The sequence below is a fragment of the Rutilus rutilus genome, assembly GCF_951802725.1.
Source record: "Rutilus rutilus genome assembly, chromosome: 23".
Lineage (NCBI taxonomy): Eukaryota > Metazoa > Chordata > Actinopteri > Cypriniformes > Leuciscidae > Rutilus > Rutilus rutilus.
The window spans coordinates 15,455,894-15,476,612 of record NC_140233.1 but is presented as its reverse complement, the minus strand read 5'-3'; the positions used below and the strand labels follow the sequence as shown (position 1 = coordinate 15,476,612).

At 39.6% G+C, this 20,719-nt stretch overlaps 3 protein-coding genes across 3 annotated transcripts; all 3 read left to right on the top strand.

Moving 5' to 3' along the window:
- The first annotated feature begins 935 nt into the window (after window positions 1–935).
- Window positions 936–6,848, top strand: ppp1r3ab (protein phosphatase 1, regulatory subunit 3Ab). Its single transcript, XM_084397564.1, has 4 exons — window positions 936–1,889; window positions 2,339–2,391; window positions 2,475–2,554; window positions 2,962–6,848. The coding sequence occupies exons 1-4, from the start codon at window positions 1,123–1,125 to the stop codon at window positions 5,758–5,760; spliced, it is 3,699 nt and encodes a 1,232-aa protein (XP_084253690.1). The 5' UTR covers window positions 936–1,122; the 3' UTR covers window positions 5,761–6,848.
- A 2,354-nt stretch (window positions 6,849–9,202) lies between these two features.
- Window positions 9,203–16,818, top strand: samtor (S-adenosylmethionine sensor upstream of mTORC1). Its single transcript, XM_084396340.1, has 5 exons — window positions 9,203–9,495; window positions 11,852–11,993; window positions 13,097–13,225; window positions 13,322–13,442; window positions 13,916–16,818. Exons 1-5 carry the CDS (start codon window positions 9,339–9,341, stop codon window positions 14,543–14,545), a joined length of 1,179 nt encoding a protein of 392 aa, XP_084252466.1. The 5' UTR covers window positions 9,203–9,338; the 3' UTR covers window positions 14,546–16,818.
- A 479-nt stretch (window positions 16,819–17,297) lies between these two features.
- On the top strand, window positions 17,298–20,672 carry tmem168b (transmembrane protein 168b; the record flags this gene model as incomplete). Its single annotated transcript, XM_084397649.1, has 3 exons — window positions 17,298–19,038; window positions 20,113–20,255; window positions 20,372–20,672. The coding sequence occupies exons 1-3, from the start codon at window positions 17,902–17,904 to the stop codon at window positions 20,670–20,672; spliced, it is 1,581 nt and encodes a 526-aa protein (XP_084253775.1). The 5' UTR covers window positions 17,298–17,901.
- Window positions 20,673–20,719: the final 47 nt, after the last annotated feature.

Sequence of the window (20,719 nt, the reverse complement as noted above, 5' to 3'; positions counted from 1 at the left end):
TGGACAACCAGCCAATCACAGTCTTCAAAAGATTGTGTCATACATAGCAACGGGGTCAACCCCGCCTCCTTACTAAGATGAGAGTTTTTGTCTTTTCCTTACTCAGAGTTGCTCTCAGATCGGTCCCGAATCGCTCTTAAGACTCCTACGTAAAAGTTTTTAAGCTAAATTAAGAGTTTTCTGAGAGGATTCTTAGAATCTTTATGAATACGGGCCCTGGCCTTCAATCTTGAAGCAGGGAAAACATTTCCTCGATGTGCCTCTAGATGGAGGTAATGTAGCTGTCCAGAGGCAGAAGAGAGTAGCTATGGCTCTGACAAACAAGCAAGGCAAAGAAGGACAGGGAAGTTTGCTCGTTGAATCTCAAGTGGTTTGCAAGACAGAAATGACTTTTCCTCCACTCTATCTTTTGTTTCTCCTTGGTGCCCTAGTACTTTTTAAAAATCCCCATGATCTGTGCTTTCTGAAAGCCATAGCTATAAAGGAAGTAAACCGAGTTGTTCCACTCAGTGGTTTTCATATGCTTCCAAAGCTTCCTGTTTCTGTTACAAAATATAAGTCTCTTACAAAAACCGAGTTTTAGTTTACCACTGATAAGCAAAAGAGAAAATGTTGTTATAAATAAGTCATAATTTTGTACAATATTACTCTTATTTTATGAAAAAGTGCTTGTATAAATTTAAGAGAAATAGGCCTATACTTACATGAATATTTATGAATGACCACAAGCCTTTAAAACAGCACATGCTTATTTTTAGCAATTTAGCATGTGTAGCATACAACTGACTAGAATGATTAAAAGGATCACCCATTTTTTTTTTATTCTGCCATCATTTACTCGTTCTCATGTCTTTTTAAACCTGATCATCTCCTTAAAGACAATGATATGTTTGCGGTGTCTGTGTATGCAGAACAATGTTATTTTGTTTGAAGTGTGTCTGTGACATATTTTTTCATTGCTCCCCTGAGCTCTGACTGCATAGTTCGAGATGTTTCTGCCCTAAATATAGAGCTGGCTTTTCCCTACAATGTCAAATGTAACTTGATTCCATAAGTTGTCACAGTACGTCAGTTGCTGGCCGACCGGCTGAGTTCCTCTCTTGCTCTGTCCCACATTGCCTGATGGAGTCTGTGGGAGCGCTGGACAGCCCCATTGGGGCCAGCTTTAACCTCCTGAGTTTGCCAGCAACCTTCCCCTGGGATGAGGATGAGGAATCACTGGGTCTGGAAGGGATCAAGCCCAAAACTTCACCCATACCAAGACGACGGAGTTCAGTGTCCTCTGATGACTCCCTGCCTCCCCCTTCAAGCAGCCGAAGAGTGTCCTTTGCTGATGCCTTCGGTTTGAGTCTCGTCTCAGTGAAACAGTTTGACTCTCGGGGAGTAACTGCACCATCAGGCCCTTTGGAGAGTGACTTGAATGAAGATAAGGAGTATTACATTCTTCCTCTCTTTACTCTTCCGCAGACCGCAGAGGAGCTAGACCTGCGGGTTCACGAGCAGAAGCTGGAACTGGAAAGTTTGGAGCTGCTTTCTGGGACTTCAACCCTAAGAGGAATCGTTCGCGTCCTAGATGTGTGTTTTGATAAGATGGTCTATGTACGTACCTCTTTAGATTCATGGAGAAGTCATTTTGATCTGTTGGCAGAGTACGTACCTAGGTCAAACAAAAGTGGGACGGATTGTTTCTCCTTTAAGATCACACTGGTACCCCCATTCGGAGAAGAGGGTGTGAGGGTTGACTTCTGTTTGCGATATGACACATCTTTAGGCACTTTTTGGGCAAACAATGATGAAAAGAACTACTCTCTGTTTTGTTGTGAAAAAATGAAGGAGAAACCCCAAAATGTGAGTGAAAACGGAAGAAAAAGCTGTCTAAAAACAACCAGGTGAGAGGTCTCCAACACATCTGTCATGGCAAAGAATCTCAAATGAAATATTTCAAAAATATTACTAGAAATTATCCATGATGCAAAAAAAAGTTGTTGCCTTAAAATTTTAAGGACAATCAACTTGGATGTTTCAGTCAATTTCAACCTTAATTATGTTAAACTGACTTAAAAATTAGTTGAATCTTGTATAACTTGTAAAAAAAAAGTTGAAAATTGCTTAACTTATTTTGAGGAGTTAAAGCAATGTAAAAAGATGTTGTCATAACTTATTGATCCTATAATTTTTTTACAGTGTACTAAAAAACTTGATAACTAAGAGTTAATAAAACTACAATACTAAAGACGCAACCAATGAATTAAGGAACGCTATACATACTGTTTCCCCCAGTTCTTAAGCAAATATATAATTTTTACATCACTTATAATTTTATTTTGTCATTTTTCAGCCCAAATGTCTCTGCTTCAACTGTTGCGGCAACAAATAATGAGGAATTTCCTGGTAACTGACCTCCTCAAAAATGACTTACAACTAGATTTGGAAATACTACAAAATTCTGATAAATAAATGTTTTGTTTTCTCAGATATAAATCTAAAGGCCACTAGCCCAGGATCTCTAAAAGAAAACTCTGAAAAACTTGAAAAGGAAAGACTGGAATTAGAGGTGAGTTCTACATTTTTATCATTGAACAAAGATTAATTTATAGTCACTTAATGATGTTTAATATTATATAGTGACAACAAGGATGAACATTGTATTACATTTGATAAAACATGGGCTGTGACACTCTTTATGAATGTCATGTGGCCACTGATGACATTCACTTGTCAGGTGTTGACAAATGTTAGAGTAACATTATGTACTGTCACTTGATAGGTCAGGCTGTTCAGGGTCACTCTGAGATCATAATGTTATGTAGTTAAAATAATTCCAAGTCAACGTCTCAGTCAATTTATCTTAAAAGTTAAACATGTACTCCTAATCGATCTTTAGATATTTTATTACTTAAATTGATTTATTGAAGATAGTCTTCCTTTCAGTATATTTCACATCTACCTCTTTGTAAACAGGAGGAAATAAGCAGGATCCGCAGCCAAAGGAGCAAAAGAAGGGCTGTGCGATTAGCAAAAGTCAAGGAGCACTTTGCTAAGAAAGAAGAAGAAAAACAAGGGACCAAGACCAAAGAGAGTGAAGTTACAGCAGAGACCGGCATGCAGGAACATGCATCAGTGCTGGAGAAGACATCATGTAGTCCACAATCAATACAAACTGATCCACCACCAACATGCAACCAAATATCACCCTCAGAGTATATTATAGAGTATAGTGGATATTCCACTGACATTTATAGCCAAGCTCTTACACAACATGAAGAAGCCATGATCAACACCAAGACTAATTTATCCACAGCACACACACATTTACCCCTAGAAGACTGTGGTGAATCGATTGCATGCTCTGCTTCTGAGGCCCTTGAAGACAGCCAACTTACTGTGGACCTTACTGACCAAAAGGTCTCAATCAAACAGTCTTTTTCTGTATGCCAAAATCCTGACTTGTCTATTTGCAAGAGTGTTGAAAGAGCATGGGAGCACTTTGAGAAGGACACTAAGCAAAGAATTAAAAGTTTGGCATTGAGCTCGAAGATGGATGAGGACACAAACAGTAGCGACGGAAAACCAGAAGAGAATGTGAGTTTGAAAACTACTAACTATTTTCAGCCTCAGCCATTTTCTCATGGCCTCACATTTGGGACCATTGTAGCCCCACTTTATCATCAGGTTTTTAAAAGCATGGAAACAGAGAGAAAAGACTTATTTCGGAAAGCATTACAAGTAGATAAGTCATTAAGGGAACTGGGGGATGAGAGTTTAACAGCGGTCACGGCCGCTGAGACCACAGACATTTGGCCAAAGTCTTGCATTTCTGCTAAACAGACAGTACATGATATTAGTGTTGGCGTCTGCAAAGAATCAACAGAACAAAACTCACAGCTTACAATTAACCCAACCAAAAATCAGATTTCTGAGCCAAATAAGTACACACCAGACAATGCATTTACTGAAACAAATCTTCCAAAAGTCACATCCGAACAGCCAGATCCTCCTCTAGGTAAAATTTTACCATTATCTTCGACTGAATTCTCATTCCAGGGTGATCTTGGCCAAAGTCCATGTTTATTTCCCCTACAAGGACCAGAACTTTTAGTCTCTACAAATCAAACAATAGAGTCCGGTATTGACAACCTACATAAACAGATCCAACCTTCATCACCCACATCAGTTTTAAAAACTTCATTATCTGTGGACAATCAGATTTCTAGTATTAAAATCGAAATGTCACAAAACCAGGGGAATGTCCACACCAAAGAGGAGAATATATTAGTGCGAACAAGGTATTCAAACAGCCCCTCTTGCATTCTTGCCCAATCTCCAGAAGACCCCACAATGCTCCCTACTTCAAGGATCATATTGGGTTCCTCTGATGATAAATCAGAGCCGGATTGCTGTGAGATGAGATTGAACGTTGAAAAACCTCACTTAGCAACAGCCATGCTAACCGAATTGGGGAACACACAGATAAATATGAGCAATACTTTGGAGAGCCGTCAAATGAATGAAAAGAAGGAACAAATGCTCATCGGTTTTGCTTTACAGACTTCAGAGACAGAGAGCTCAAGCATGATTGGGTTTGATGGAGAACATAACACATTAGTGATTAAAGAAGAAATTCACGAAATGAAAAATTATGAAAGCCTGGAAGAGGGAAATGGAAATCAAACAAAGCAGATAGAGAAGCAGGACCTAGACAAAAAGGAGAAAGACCAAGAACCAAAGGAACAAGAAGGTGCAGGAGAAGGGGGAATGAACATTGAAGATGAGTTGAAATACATAGATGATGAAGAGGACTTGGATGCAATGGAAACCGAGAGAGAAAAGAAACAACAAGCAGATGAAGATGATCTGCTGTCTGTTAAAAGAGATTCTGAGGAACAGAAGCAGATCATTAGTACCAGCAATGTTAAATCATTGCCACAACATAACATTGTCTTAAAGGAAATAGAAAATCTAGGTGGAGTTGAGGACTCAGGAAAACAGGATAGGCACTTCAACAGTGGAGTAGAGATTTGTGAGGAAACTGCTTCATCTTGGCAAGAATCATCTCAAAAGAGTGATACTGAACTCAGTGGAAGTACGCAAGCTATGGAGAACGATTGGGACCTCATTGAATTTATTGATAAAGAAGAGAGTATGTGCTGTGGAAGTGAGAACAGTGACCGGGACGCTACTGATGATGTGAACAATATGCTGGAAAACATGGATTGCCAGGCGAAAGACTCAATGAACAGAGATCTGGAAAATGTTGACGACAACACCTCAACAGAATCGCAGATTGATGACGAGATGGAGCTGTACTTGATCAGTCTGAGGAATTCACAACAGTCAGTGTTCAGAGAAGGCACAATGAGTGGAAGTTACGGCAAAAGACCTTCAATGAGTAAAGGAAGGCCATTAGCTATGCCTTCAATCTCTGAGTCTGTGGATGAGGACCAGTCGAATAGTTCCCTAGAAGATTTAACAAATATTGAGTACATTATGGAGCTTGAAAGAGCTACGCTGCCCCTAGTGATCAGGAATGAGCATGGCATTCCACGTAATGTTTTGTGGTGGAAAGAGTTTCTGTCCTCTGATAATATGTCAAGGGTGATTGGATACACATTGTTGTTGATAGTGTTTTTGGTTGCTGCATTTTATTATGACTTCATCGCATGTTTTGCCCTATATTTTCTTACAGTGTATTGGCTGTTTCGACAAGGGGAGGAAGAGCCACTAAAAAACTCTCGGAAAAGCGAAAGAGGATTGCAGTAAATATGATTTACTCATGAAAATGTTTGGATAGTTTAGCAGAAGTGAAAGTGGAACTGATTACATGTTGTAAGAATACAATTGATGTATGAAAGCATTGGATTCCGTGGAGGTATTTATCGCACATATTTTCATAATGGCTAAAACCTGATTTTATAGGATGTCAGACTTTTGTTGACAGTATATGAGTCTGGCTGTATGGGCAATATTGCAATAAGTCTGCATACAATATCACAATGCTCTTTACACAGAGCTGATCATACAGCAAGGGATTAAAGAGGGTCAATATATGATTGGATTATGTGCTAATGGTGCCTGGTACAATGTTTAAAGGACCACTGGGTGAGTGAAAAGTTAAAATTTGACATATTATAGAAGATTAGTCTTGAAAAAGCATTATATTGCAATTGAATTTTATGTGTAGCTTTAATTTCATAGAAAGTATATGGATTATACATATAACACATACAAAGTTTTTCTTCGGGCAAAAGAACAACCGATAAAATCTAAGCTCAAAATCTGTCTGATCTGAAATGATGATGATACAAAGTAATTAATTTTTCTGTTGCAATTATTTTATAGACATTTTCCCATTCATGGTCGTTCAAGTTTAGTAGAGTTCAAAAATTATAATTTGTTTCTTTACATGTCATCTTGTTTGTTTACAGTCATAAACTACTTGACACTACTTTCTAAAAAAGACATGTTTCGATATACCAAACATTATGGTCTTATCATCTCCAAACTAACCAGCGTTTGTTTCATAAATACAGGTACTGTATGTAGACACAGGTGTCTATACTCACAATGAATAAACCATGTAAAATAAATAATAACTTTGTGTAATCAAAATAGATACCATGTATGGATTAATCTGTTTTTGCGTTGTTTATAAATTTATTTTGTCCAATCAACAGAGCATTTTTATTGCAATTCAATATTTTGCACCTGTTATTATTTCAAGTTGTCTTTATCTTGTCCATTTAATGGTGAACGCCATTCACTGAAATGGCTTTCAATGAACAAACAGATGAACTATGATCTCATCGCCAGGTTATATGCAATTCACAGAAATAAATCTGACCACAGATCTCCCCAAATAGACTCCTTTTTTAGCTGTACATATTTTGAATAATGTTTCATTTGTTTTTGAGCATACAGTAAAAGTCACAGGGGCCTAAAACATCATCATACCCTTACCCAACCCAACCGAACAATCATTGCACGTTTTTCAAGACTGCATACATGAGGTTGAGTAAATGACGTTATTTTCATTTCTAACTATCCCTAATATCATCTTTAGAACACTATAATTTTTTTAAAGTATGATTATAGAAGCTGATAGCATAGGAAACATTTTAGTCCCAAATTCTTTGCATGGGGAGGAGTCTGCACATCTGAGCAGGGAGACTATTACAGGATTATCACTCCCTCTAAATGGGATGGAAGCACATGATGACATTTTCAAGAGGAGACGGGTTCATGCATCATGGTATATGACAAGATTATAACATATAAGATACTCTGCTGATTTATGCTGAACATGTCCTTGTACAAATAACCTGTGAGACACGGCTTGAAAAATCAAACTAGTTCTGATTCCCAATACGTTTGGAGAGGTTTATAATACTCACAGTAAGCCAGAGCTCTATGAGGTGATACGTGACACAACTCATGTTCTCTCCACACAGGATTCAGTGTCAGAGCGCGTGAATGTGACCTTCCGATGTGAAATTAGAAAGGATTAGAAAGACCTACATTACTTGGATTATTATTAGCAGTAGGCTATATTTGTAGAAAAAGTCTATGGAGCGATGCAAAGCTGTATTTCAGCTTTTTTCCTTTATGTCAACTACGTAAAAAAACGGAAACGTTTTTCCTCTGCAATTTTTCTTGTACAGACGACAACATTGTCAAAACGATTCCGTTCACACGGATCCTAAAAATGTTGCATTATGCATGCCAGGCCAGTAGGTGGCGATGTCACTTTGTAAAGAAATACTACACGCCTATAGACTGAACACGTACGCATGCTCGTCACCATTTTCACAAATTTGTGTTTTTGTAGTTTACACGGAGACGATAACTATATCGGTTTCAAAAACTTGCCGTTTGAAACCCGTTTTCAGCCCCCCAAAACGCTGTTGTCATGTAAATAAACGGCCAAAACACATAGAAAGTTTTGTTTTTAAACGGCCCCTAATTCATTTCTAGCGCGAAACTACAAGTTATGTTCGCGCCCAGCCAATCGCAGTGCAACGTTTTTGAAGAGTTTACATTAGGCTATATATTTTTCAATTAATGAAAGCAATTGTATTAGTGTTAATTTCCTTGACCTGAAGTAGAGGCTGTTCTTTTAAATTCAATTTTAAAATATAATATTAATTCTCAACAAACATACACATGAAGGGAGGTGGAGCAGAGGCGGATCAGGGAAAGGGATGGAGGGCCAGGCCGGTGTGATGGAACTGGAGACTGAGGAGGAACAGAGAGCCAGGGCTGAGCCGACGGGAATAAACACCACCTCAGCAAAGCTGGAGACCACCACGGCAAGGCAGGCGGAGCAGCACAGCGGAGCTGGAGACCACCATGGTGGAGCAGACGGAGCAGAAGAACACCACAGTGGAGCAGGCGGAGCAGAAGACCAGCACAGTGGAGCTGGAGACCATGGTGGAGCAGACAGAGCAGAACAACACCACGGTGGAGCAGACGGAGCAGAAGAACACCACAGTGGAGCAGGCGGAGCAGAAGACCAGCACAGCGGAGCTGGAGACCACCATGGTGGAGCAGACGGAGCAGAACAACACCACGGTGGAGCAGGCGGAGCAGAAGACCAGCACAGCGGAGCTGGAGACCACCACGGTGGAGCAGACGGAGCAGAACAACACCACGGTGGAGCAGACAGAGCAGAAGAACACCACGGTGGAGCATGCGGAGCAGAAGACCAACATGGTGGAGCTAAAGAACACCACGGCTGAGCAGGCGGAGCTGAAGAGCACCACGACTGAGCAGGGGGAAAGGCAGATTCTGAAGAATCTGGAATGGAGGCCATGACAGCTGAGTCACTGAGGACTCTGGTCCTCCTCCCACAGTAAATTCAAAGCCGCTCAGTTGCAATGCTAAGCTGATGTAGAATTCGTTGTGCAGGTTGTGCAGTGGCATTTAAGCGAGCGGAGCGGCTCAGATACTTAAATACAAGACAGGAAAGCACAAGACATTACCTAATGTGAATGATTTTATTTAGGTTATTATATATATATATATATATATATATATATATATATATATATATATATAAAATCATTTTTATAAAAATCTTTTAAAATAAAAACTATAATAATATAATTGTTATTAATAATCACATTCACAATAATAATAATCATCATTGTTATTATGATGATGATTATTGTTATCATTATATGTAAACTTTCATCAACCTTTCGGAGCACAGAGGCGTTTCATGTTAGCGGTCACAGATTGGCCGTGAACTTCCGCTTCCGTCACGTTCGCGTTGTTGCGGCGTGTGCGTGTGCGCTGACGGACTGACGGAGCCGGTGCGCCGGTAGACTCAGTGCTGTACTATGGACCTGCGGAGCAGCGCTGAGACAGACCTGGATCTCTCCGAATACCACCCCGGCTCTGTCCCGACGGGACTGCAGTCCAGGAAGCAGGAGCAGGAGAAGCTGTCGGGGTTGGTGAAGAGCGTGCACAGAAAACTCCGCAGGAAATACATTGAAGGTATTGGCTGAGAATGAGATGCGTAGCTGTGTAGCCTAGCCTAGATCAGTTTCTGTAGTCTGGCCTGAGCAGAGACGAGGATGTTTAAACGCCTGGATTACAAAAACGTTTATTAGAGCAAAAACGGTATTTTATTTTAAACTTGTGTTGCATCCCTGTTGACATGAACTGATTTTATACATGGCTCATATTTGTCTGTGTCTGAAAACCTAGTACATACATAGACAGCATTTTGAAAACATTCGAATAGAACGTTCTGAACGCACGTAAATAATACTGTTTAGGTAGGCAGCACGTTAGGTATTGAAACAGGTTCTGTCTATCTGTCTGTCTGTAGCACGACGTTTGACTAGTCAGCAAAATTGTGCAGGGTCGTTCATCTGTTCCTGTTTTGCACTTCATTAATATGATGACTGTTTGAAAGCATAAACAACTTTTAATCCTCCTTCGGGGAGGAAAGGGAAAAGTTTGCCTCTCTAAAAGCTTTAATCTCTTCCCTGTCAATTATTTATCAATGTACTATTTTTATTATGATTTAATGCACTTAGGATAGATAATGGACACTTGACCTATTTTTAGTGTGTCTATCTGCTGGGGAAGGTATAAACAGGCTTAATAATTGTAAATAGCATGGGGTTTTAAGAAAAACTTTTAACACTTGATTAAAGGATGAAACTATTACATGTACAATAACTAAACAAAAAAAATTGCAGTTAACTGTATGGGCCAGGTAGAAACCGATGAATTGCAGTTAGGGAGAGTTAGATCTGTTGTACCTGTTGTTAATTTAGGTTTCAGTGTGACAATGCCACTGTTGTCATGAGTAATATGGTGTAAATCTGGATTTTTAAAGTTTTTTTTTAGTTGCATAATCTAGCTTTTCCCCTCAGTTGGCATGTATAAATTTGCAACCCTTCTTTGCTATTTAATGTTTATTGCAAGAAAATGTCAGTATTACTCATATTTAATCACATTTTAAACTGTTTTGACATCAAAATTGCTGTAACAGGTTTATAAACATTGCAAAAAAATTAAATACAATTAATAATATATAGTTTGACCTCCCAAGAGGGTTTCTGAAGATTAAAGGGCTATTTAAGTAGTCAACAAAGAAACATAAAGTATGTGAAATAAAAATGAAATTGTTGTTCAAAACCTGAATGACTTTCTTTTTTTCTGTGGAACAAACGATATTCTGAATGTTTGTTACTATTGACTTCCATTTGTATGGCCACAAAAAATGCTGAGACATTTCTCAAAATATCTTCTTTTATGTTCCACAGAAGAAAGAAAGTCGGACAGGTTTGGAACATCATGAGGGTGAGCAAATGAGGGCAGAATTTACATTTTTGGGAGAACTATCCCTTTAAGCAGCTCCTATCACTGACGATAAAAAATTCCATAAGAAAATAAAAATAAATGCTATCTTTCAGGCTATATTTATACCCAATTCGTGGAAAGTGCCTCCTATGTTTTCTAGTCAAGACTCACTCCCTAAAAACTAATGCACGTGTCTGTGAAAATATTATCTTGAGAAATGTATTAGTCTTTGTATTGATAGACCAGAAGTTATTGATTGTGAGGATGTTGTTACATTTCATGTTCCTGTCTTATGCTTCAATGAGCATCATTCAAAAAGATTATCATGCCCATCATCAGGTTATGACGTAGTAGAGAGTAGGAGGAGATTATGAAATGTTATATTTTTGCCTGCAATCAGTTTCAGAGAAAGCAGAACCTGAAGTAGCGTACCACCACCTTTATACTATCTGACTTTAAATGTGTTGTTGAGTTTTTTATCCAATCCCTCGAGAGGGATGAGCAGCGCTATAAATCCCACACACAGTAGTCTATTCACTAGACCCCGTGATGGGTTAATAAGGAAGGCGTGATCTGGTCTTCTTGGCATTGTACAGCAGTATTCATATGTAACGACGCTGCAGTCTCTTCCCTTGTTGTCTTATTCTCTGTAAATCTGATAAGGCCTGTATTTTCCACTCTGTCATGGGACAGCTCACTTTTTGTCAGTTCTTTCCCTCCAAAGCAGTCTTTTAGGGTAGTGGTTTTCCTTCTGTTGTCATCGACATTATCAGCAAGTTTTCGAACTGTGTGTGAATCAGCACAAACGCTTTGATGATACGGTACTTTTGAGCTTGGCGATGGAGCGTCACTGAGTTGTTGAAGAAACCGGACAGTGTTTTGCGAGCCGCTGGAGGCTAGGGTTTAGAGAAACCACTGACATCAGCTGACTTCAGAAAGTAGGCTTTGTAAGAAAGTTTACACTAATTATGTTGTGCAGAACGATCAACCCTGTGGCATGACCGTACACTCCTCTGTTTTGTCTCTTTGAATGCAGTGGGAGATTTCGAGAAAATATGGCGCGAGCATTGTGAAGACGAGCAGACTCTCAGCGAGTATGCCATGGCCATGAAGAACCTGGCCGACAACCACTGGGCGAATAAATGCGAGGGCGAGGGACGCATCGAGTGGTGCCGCAGGTACGGCTGTTGATGGTTATTGTTTAGAAACCGATTTGGTACTTTTTAGGGCTGTTCACATTTGAAATGGTTAACCCTGGGTCATTCTTAACCCTGGTTTAACGGAATCCTGAGTTATCTTGCTACACGTTTCACATTGCTCAGAATTGACCTGGGGTTAACAATGAATACTGGGTATTCATAAGGTGACGTTTCGCACTTAACATTCCTAAACCCTGAGTTAACATCCTTATTTGCATATTTGAGGTGTCAGTGTCTTTGATTGGATGAATGCAGTATGCGACTTGTTTACATTAAGGCATCAAAGCATTACGCATCCTCATATTATATAGCCTATTGCCGACTTTTTTCAAACGTTTTTCCAGAACTTTTTCGAACGAAAAATGAAGAACGAAGCTGTCTCCACTACAATTGACGTGTTTTCCGTCACTATTTGACATTTTACTATCGAAAATTGAAACGACTGTTTTTACAACAAGCTACGTTTTCATGACGTTTTGGTTGTCGGTTGCTAAGCATCTAGTTGTAACTTTCTAAAGGGCCGTTCACGTCGCGTCCTTTGCGCTTTAAGTTAGTTATTTTAAAAGTGGCGACACGCTCGATTTACCAGGCACGTCTACGCCTACGAATTTCAGCAAGATGAATAATTCTCAACTTTTAAGAATGCCGCAATTGCACCGCAGGTCATGTGACAAGAACCAACCAATCAGCTTCACCCTTTCCGTAACATCATTGAAAGCTCAGGCAAGATGGAAGAACACCCAAACACGTTTTTTCTCTCTTCTGCAAGGGATTTTCTGTCCTGGAAGTCTATCCATTTATTTGCTGAAACTTCCTTGTCATCATGGTTCATAGTTGTTGAGACATCCCGAGCACTTTTTAGTGCCCGAGCACGTTTAGACGTGACGTGAACAGCCCCTAACACTACATCACTTGACACTGTACAAGTTTGACACAGCAATGCAGGGTTAACGCATGCAAAATCGCCGCTAACCCTGGGTAAAAAGCGACACTAAATTACAAAGCGAGGTTTAGAATAACGATAACCCGGGGTTAAATGCAGTATGAAAAGCCCTATTGTTGTTAAATCTCTCTTGCCACAGTGTTTGTCAGGAGTACTTCCAGGATGGAGGGATGAGGCGAGTGCTGGAGAAGGATGAGAAGAGCACTAAGCATGCCACAGCTGACAATAACACATCTGCAAGCTCTCTACCAGAATCGTCCTCTCCAAGGTGCTCTAGAATGACAACTTTATCACTGCAAATCCACAAAGATTTTCCACATGGCAACAAGCTCACTGACTAAATCAGCTTTTTATTTATGCTTAGTAACCGCTCAATGTTCCAGCTTGGGAGGATACGACTGTTGGATGTGGGCAGCTGTTTCAATCCCTTCCTGAAGTTTGATGAGTTTCTGACTGTCGGTATCGACATTGTGCCAGCAGTGGAGGTTTGTGTTCCTTGAAGCTATACGAGACTATAGACCTCTTTTTAAAAAAATTTAACGGATGTTACGTCTGTCTAACACAGATTTCTTCTCATCAAATTAAATATGGCATCTACCCTAACTTAAAGTTTAGTTATTCAATTATTGGTTAAATTACGTTTTCTTTACGGTTGTTTTCTTCCACCGTATCTATACTGGATGCAGCCAGATAGAGCGACCGTTGTGAATCCATTTGTTCTTCATATGTAGTACATCAGAAATAGAACAGGGCTTGGGAATTAGTCTGTTATTTTTTAAATCCAACATGCATATGAAGAGTAGGTTTCTAAGAACTTACTGTTTACTAGATTTGTAAAAGATTTTTTTATCTTGGACACTCTTATTTGCCATTGATCCTTATACTAATTTGACCTGTCCTGCATAGTAAAGCGAAATGTTCTGATTCTCCTTTCCCCATTTCCTTTTTATGGCTACAGAGTGTCTACAAATGCGACTTTCTTAACCTGCAGCTGCAGCAGCCTCTGCAACTGGCCAGCGACGCCTTGGATGCCTTCCTGCGGCATCTGCGCGGCCCCATCGACGCTTTACCTGCCCAGCTGTTTCACGTGGTAGTCTTCTCCCTGCTTCTCTCCTACTTCCCTTCACCCTATCAGCGCTGGCTCTGCTGCAAGAAAGCGCACGAACTTCTGACCTTGAACGGCCTCCTCCTCATCATCACCCCTGACTCCTCCCACCAGGGCCGGCATGCGCTTATGATGCGCAGCTGGCGAGTTGCGGTGGAGTCTCTGGGCTTCAAGCGCTACAAATACGTCAAGTTCTCCCACATGCACCTGATTGCTTTCCGCAAGGTGTCGTCCACCACCAGCAGCGACCTGGTCAGCCGCAACTACCCGGAGATGCTTTACATCCCGCAGGACTTTAACACGATCGATGAGGAGGGATTCACCGATTGCTACGAGCCTCCGCGCTCTGATTTCGAGGACGACATGTTGGCGTGTAGCTTCGCGGAATTGCCGGACACGCCATACGATTCGGACTCGGGCGAGAGCCAGAGCAGCTCGGCGCCCTTCCACGAGCTGGAAGACCCCATTTTGCTCCAGAGCTGAACTTGTTTACTGCCCCTCTTGATATTTAGTACCTTACCATCATGCTGCCAAAATTGCTCTGCTGTTTGTGTACTCGACCCCTTTTTAAGCAGCAAAAAATTTGCACAGAGTGAATGAGGACGTTTAAGTGGGCGTTGATTTTTAAGAGCGTGCAAGACATCCCTTTGAACACAAATATACACACTAAACAATCTTAACTTAGAAATAGAAGTGATTTGGTTTTGTAACAGAAGCAGATTTAGCTCACCCACTTTGGCTGTTTTCTCACTCAGAATGACTGTCAACTAGACAAACCTTTACAAGCTAGCATACAGTACGTTACAACTTAGGCGTAGTTATCACCGGTGTCATACCTTTTGGCCGGAGTTACTATACTGTGTTATTCTTTTTCAGTTGTACTTCTTGAAGGGATAGTTCTGGCAAAATAGAAAATACTCATTCTCATTTTGTTCCAAACCCATGACTTTCTGTCTTCTGTAAAATAGATTTTTAGAAAAATGCCATAATGTTATTATGTCCACACAATGAATGTCAATGGGGTCCAAAACAATGTTGTTTTGGACCCCATTGACTTCTATTGTAAAGACAAAAACAGTTCTTTAACATTAAAGTAATGGAAGTCATACAGGTTTGGAACAACACGATGGTGAGTAAATGACAAAAAAAATTGTGAACTAACCCTTTAATGGTTTGATTCTCAGCAAGTTTCCACTAGACATTTTAGATGGAGATTTCAGTCATCTGTTCAACCAACTTTTTGGAATAGCCTTTATCAATGATATTTGTAGCATTTTAAGTGTCTGCAGAACTTGTGCGTGTTTGGTTATGTGACGTTGTAACTGTGAATGTGGATTTCTCGCTTCAACAAGGTACAAATCTAGCGAAGTAGTCGTAGATTTTCAGAACAAACAATCTTACAGGTGACCAGATTGGATGCATGTGTTGTGGTAACATGTTTCTAATCTTGCGATCAAACTGCTATTATAACCAGTACTATCCAATTACTCGTCAGTAGTATGTAGTGTGGAACAGATTAGAGTTTTGTGCATTTTGCCATAATGTGACTTTGAGTAGTATGATTGTTTACTCTTGACTGTTTACTCTCGAAACCTTCAGTTGCTTTAAATCTACTTTCTGTATTGTAATCTGGTGTATATCTAATTAAGTTCTTCAGTATTTAATTTTAGCTTCCCACTTTCAATTATAAAATAGAACTTTTAAGGTACAAAAGTTTGGAAAGTCATTTGCCAAATGTTTCACAAACAGTTTATTTGAAGTACTATCAAAAGATTGTTGCGTATCACTGGATGTTTTTAGCTCCTGTGTTTGTGTAGCTTTTTTTATTCACTCCAGGTTCTTAAAAACACTATATTAAATGTCCAAGCACATATTTGCACGTTTTCGATTACACCCTCCACAGGGTTGGCAAAATATCGAGATTGGCATCAGCACTTCATTAGAATAGCAATACGTTCATAATCATAAACGGTCAGAAATGCCCCATATCACTATAACCTGGTAGTTATATTGAGTAACTGATATTAGGCACTGTTTTCTATTGTATTAATGTGGTTAGCGATTGGTTAACCTGATGATATGAGAATATGCTGATGAGTCTTCACTTCTGAAGGAGTGTGTGATGAGATGTACATTGGGGTTCTGTTAAAGTATCTATGTGAGGTTTTGGGCACTTTAAATGTGTTGTAGGGGTGCCAAATATAAGTGTGGAAAGATTTGAAACGTTGAATGAATTCAGTATGTGATCTTTCAGGGTATCAAAAAAAAAAAAAAAAAAAATCCTCCTCAAGGTGCCTTCAAACCCAAATTGTATTTTTGCATTTGTGATTATATAGAATGGATGCAAGAACAAGCTACTGATTGTCATTTGAAAGTAAGCTAATTTTCTGTCCCACAATAAACAGTTACAGTACATACTTTCAGCGAATTAACCAGCTCTTAGCTAAATTACTAAAAATACTGCCCTATTAGCAATAGCATTTAAAGGTATTCTTCAGTCTGTACTCGATTTATAAGTCTGAGAAAAATATTTTAAAACTATTGAAAAAAAAACCTTTGTATTATAATGTTTCGTTGGTGGTGTGTTCAAACATTCACATATCAAACATATTTGTCTTCCCCAGGCTTTAATCCACTGTTTGCATGAATTAGAATTTCTTTATCAGTGTTAAGATGGTTGACTCCCACGGGAATGGGCTGTTTGTGAGAACTATTGTCATTCATCTTTTTTAAATAAAGGTTTTTGTTGCCTTCTCTCTCGTGTCTCTCATTTGCTTTAAATACTTTACAGCTATTCGATTTCATTCCAGGTCTCAAAAATCCATTTGTCACTATCAAATAAGTTACACTACAGCTCAAACTTTGATGTCAGTAAGATAAAAAAAAAAAAAAAACGTTGCTTTTGCTCTGCAAGGTTGCATTAAATTGATCAAAAGTAGCAGTAAAGACATTTGTAAAGTTACAAGAGATTGTTTCTTTCAAATAAATGATGTTCTTTCAATTTTTTATTATTATTATCAGGGAATCCTGAAAAGTATCATATTTTTCAAAAACATTATTAAGCAAAACTGATCAACATAAATCATCATTAATTAATAATAAGAAATGTTTCTTGAGCAGCATACCGGAATGATGTCTGAAGGATCACGTGATACTTCATTCACCCTCGGGTTTCAGTGCGAGGATGATGGACACTTTTGTCCTTTCAGGGATTCCGTAGCGGCTTAATACCGATGTGCAAATATGGCGGACACTGGGTGAAGTTTTGACGATGGTATGGCATATTTTGCGACAAATTACCAGTTTCAGTTGTTTTTCTGCTAACAACAATAACCAATGACTTGCATATCTGCTGTCGTATTTCTTCAGCTTTGATTTAATCGCTGTTACTCTCCTCATGTAGAGAAACAACACATTCAGGCAACTTTCTGATGCCGGTAAATAGACTGGAATCTGCTCGCCTAAATCAGACTGACAGCACATTAAAACTCTTCAGCTCTTATATTTATTTTATTTTATAGCCTTAAACCAGTTTAACATTCTCACATCTATTTCACGTCTTCATTTTAGTCATCATAACATGACCTTGAGTTGAATAGCTCGGTTAATTCAGCAATAACAGGTGGATATTGACAATCCACTGTTTTATTGTAAATGCTACTCTGATGTTTGCGCTAAAATGTCTCGATTTAGTACCTCAAATCCACACCACAACATGTTCTTACATCCTTTCTGATGAATGGTAATGCCACTAATAATATTTTGCCATTGTGACGTATAACCTACGTCACTCGCGACGCTAATTTTTCTGTTGTTGTGCGAGTTTTAACTCTGCAGCGATGTGCAAGCTGTTCAAGTATTGCTTGAGCCACTTCCTTTACGCTGCGATGACCCAGCTGGATGAAGCCAACAAAGGGGTCAGCACATGGTCATCCATCCGTTACCTCGGTTATCTGTCCAGTCTGAGCTCCCTAGTGGCCATTTGCCTGGGGATTTATGTACAATGGGAGAAAACCGCAGACACTATCATCTTGGTCATTTTTATTTTGGGCCTCTTTGTTCTTGGGATTGCCTGCATTCTCCACTATTATTTTGGCATGGAGAGCGTCAGCCTCTTTCTGTTGCATCTGTGGTTTGGTTTCCTTCTGGGTTTACTGTGCTTCATCAGTGTCCCGTCCAAAGAGCTCGATATCAAGGAACAGGTGGCCAACTGTATGTTAATAGCGAGCATGGTTATACGAATCCTTTGGGCTTTGGTTGAAAGAATGTGCGGTTATACTCGACATCAACCCGCTTTCCTCACCTCAAGGGAAGCTCTGGAGCTCACAGGCTTCGCTGTGGCCAGCACGACCCTGGTCGGCAACAAATCTATAAGCCTTGTAGTCCTGACACTCGCTTTGGCCGCTGTAATCGTGGACTTGCGCATGAAGTCCTTCTTGGCCTTCCTAAACCTGATCTGCTTCTCTGGGATCGCTGCATTCTTCTTCGAGGAGACTTTAGGAATGTTCACCAACCCCTTCGCCTTGTCTTGCTTCTTCAGCCGCCTCGTCTGCGACCCGTTCCTGGACGTCTACTTCAGTGGACTTTCGGTCACCGAACGCTGGTCACCACTCCTGTCGAGGAGAGGCCTGTGGAGACGCTTAACTCTTCTTCCTCTGGTTGTCGTGGAGGTGATGTTTCTGGTCATGGCCGCTCTGAAGATGAGAGATCTGGATCGGTGGTACCTGCTCATCCCGGGTCTCTCAGCATTCACTATTTTCTGGATCATCTGCCACCTGGTGTTCCTCGTCACGCTGTGGGGTTTTCACAGTAAGCTGAGTGACTGTCAGAGGATGTGCATGATGCACACATCAGAGGCTGGAGAACTGGACAGGGTCATGGCGTCTAAGGGGATGCGACACTTCTGCCTCATCTCTAAACGCCTGGTGCTCTTCAGCCTGATGTCCACCATCATACTGGGGGCTCTGGGCTGGCAGGTAATATTTGCTGTGAAAATCTTTTAAAAATGTATGTGCCAAGTTCTTAGAAATGTAGTTCTTGTATTCATGTTGGTTTCATATGTGTTTTTTAACGTCTCTTGAAAATTATATTAAAAACATTTCATATAATGCCTCTAAAAAAGTAATAACATATTTTCCTTACACCTTGAATGCATGTGAGTGAAGCTAGTTACTTTCAATAAAGTTTTAAAAATATTTTACGGTACATATAATTTTTATTTATTTTTATTTAAATATCATAATTTATAAATTATTATCATACATTCTTTTTGGAAGTGACAAGTCACACCACATGACATTGGTCTATAAGAGTCTACAAGAGAATCAATTATTAATAAGTGGTAATGCAATTTTGTTAAATATATATTTTATTTCTAAGAAATAGAAGATTTAGCAAATCTACCTTTTAATTTTGGAATCAAAGTCATTTGTAACTAAAAAGATGAATTTTAATTCAGAAACTAAAAACAAGCTTATCTTGTAAGAGTCTATAAGAAATAATGCAGAAAAAACAGTAATATTGTGAAAAATTGTTAGAATTTAAAATAACTGTTTTCTAATTTAAAATATTTAATGATGTAATTTATTCCTGTGATGCAAAGCTGAATTTTCAGCATCATTACTCTAGTCTTCTGTCACATGATCCTTCAGAAATCATTCAAAATATAGATTTGCTGCTCAAGAAACATTTACTGTTATTATTATTGTCAATGTTGAAAATATTTCTGCTGAAAATAGAAATCTTATGACTTTTAACCAATTTAATGCATCATTGCTGAATAAAAGTATTAAAATATAAAAATTCTTATTAAAAAATCTTCTTGACCTCAAACTTTTGATTTGTATTTTGAATAAATTAATAGATCTAGAAAAAAAGGGCATTGTGTCATTAACCCATTTCAGTAGACATTCAGGCATATATTCAGTGGCTCTTAGTGCGTCATACTGCAAAACATTTTGTAAGTTTGCTTTGTCAAAATATCTGCCTTAAAATAAGAACGTTGATTTTCTTTGGAAGTCTTAAATGTACTTTTTTCCCCCCTCCTACAGCCGTCCAACAGTCTGTTTATTGCCTTGTTTCTGCTGGTCCTGCCTCTTGAATCACTAGCCCACGGCCTCTTCCATGAGCTGGGAAACAGTCTTGGTGGAACCTGTGTCGGTTATGCTGTGGTGATTCCTACCAACTATTGCAGGTACTGGCCAAATATACACTGACATCTCAGTAACTCGAATTCTTCTGGTACTTGATTACTCAGTAACTCGCACAGAGGGTCAGTGTTTTACCCTGTCCTCTCTCTCTCTCTCTCAGCCCTGATGGTCAGCCCACACTCCTGCCCCCGGCGCATGTGCAGGAGCTCAACTTGCGATCCACGGGGATGCTGAACAACGTGCAACGCTTCTTCTCTCATCACATGATCGAGACCTACGGTTGTGATTACTCCACGAGCGGCTTGAGTCTGGAAGCCCTGCAAGCCAAGCTCCGCATATTCATGGAGGCGCACACGACTGACGGCCCACGACACGACACCTACGTGCTCTATTACAGTGGCCACACCCACCGCAGTGGAGAGTGGGCTCTAGCAGGTGGGACAATCACTTTTTACCTGTAGAAACAGACATCTGGGTGAATCTCATCAGTTCTGACTCAAGAACATTA

Excerpts from the sequence above, each read along its gene's own strand:
- ppp1r3ab (XM_084397564.1), top strand. The coding sequence starts at position 1,123 with ATGGAGTCTGTGGGAGCGCTGGACAGCCCCATTGGGGCCAGCTTTAAC. Across the intron at positions 1,890-2,338 it reads AGCTGTCTAAAAACAACCAG|CCCAAATGTCTCTGCTTCAA; the intron begins GTGAGAGGTCTC and ends GTCATTTTTCAG. Across the intron at positions 2,555-2,961 it reads AGGAAAGACTGGAATTAGAG|GAGGAAATAAGCAGGATCCG; the intron begins GTGAGTTCTACA and ends CTTTGTAAACAG.
- samtor (XM_084396340.1), top strand. The coding sequence starts at position 9,339 with ATGGACCTGCGGAGCAGCGCTGAGACAGACCTGGATCTCTCCGAATAC. Across the intron at positions 9,496-11,851 it reads CCGCAGGAAATACATTGAAG|TGGGAGATTTCGAGAAAATA; the intron begins GTATTGGCTGAG and ends CTTTGAATGCAG. Across the intron at positions 11,994-13,096 it reads CGCATCGAGTGGTGCCGCAG|TGTTTGTCAGGAGTACTTCC; the intron begins GTACGGCTGTTG and ends CTCTTGCCACAG.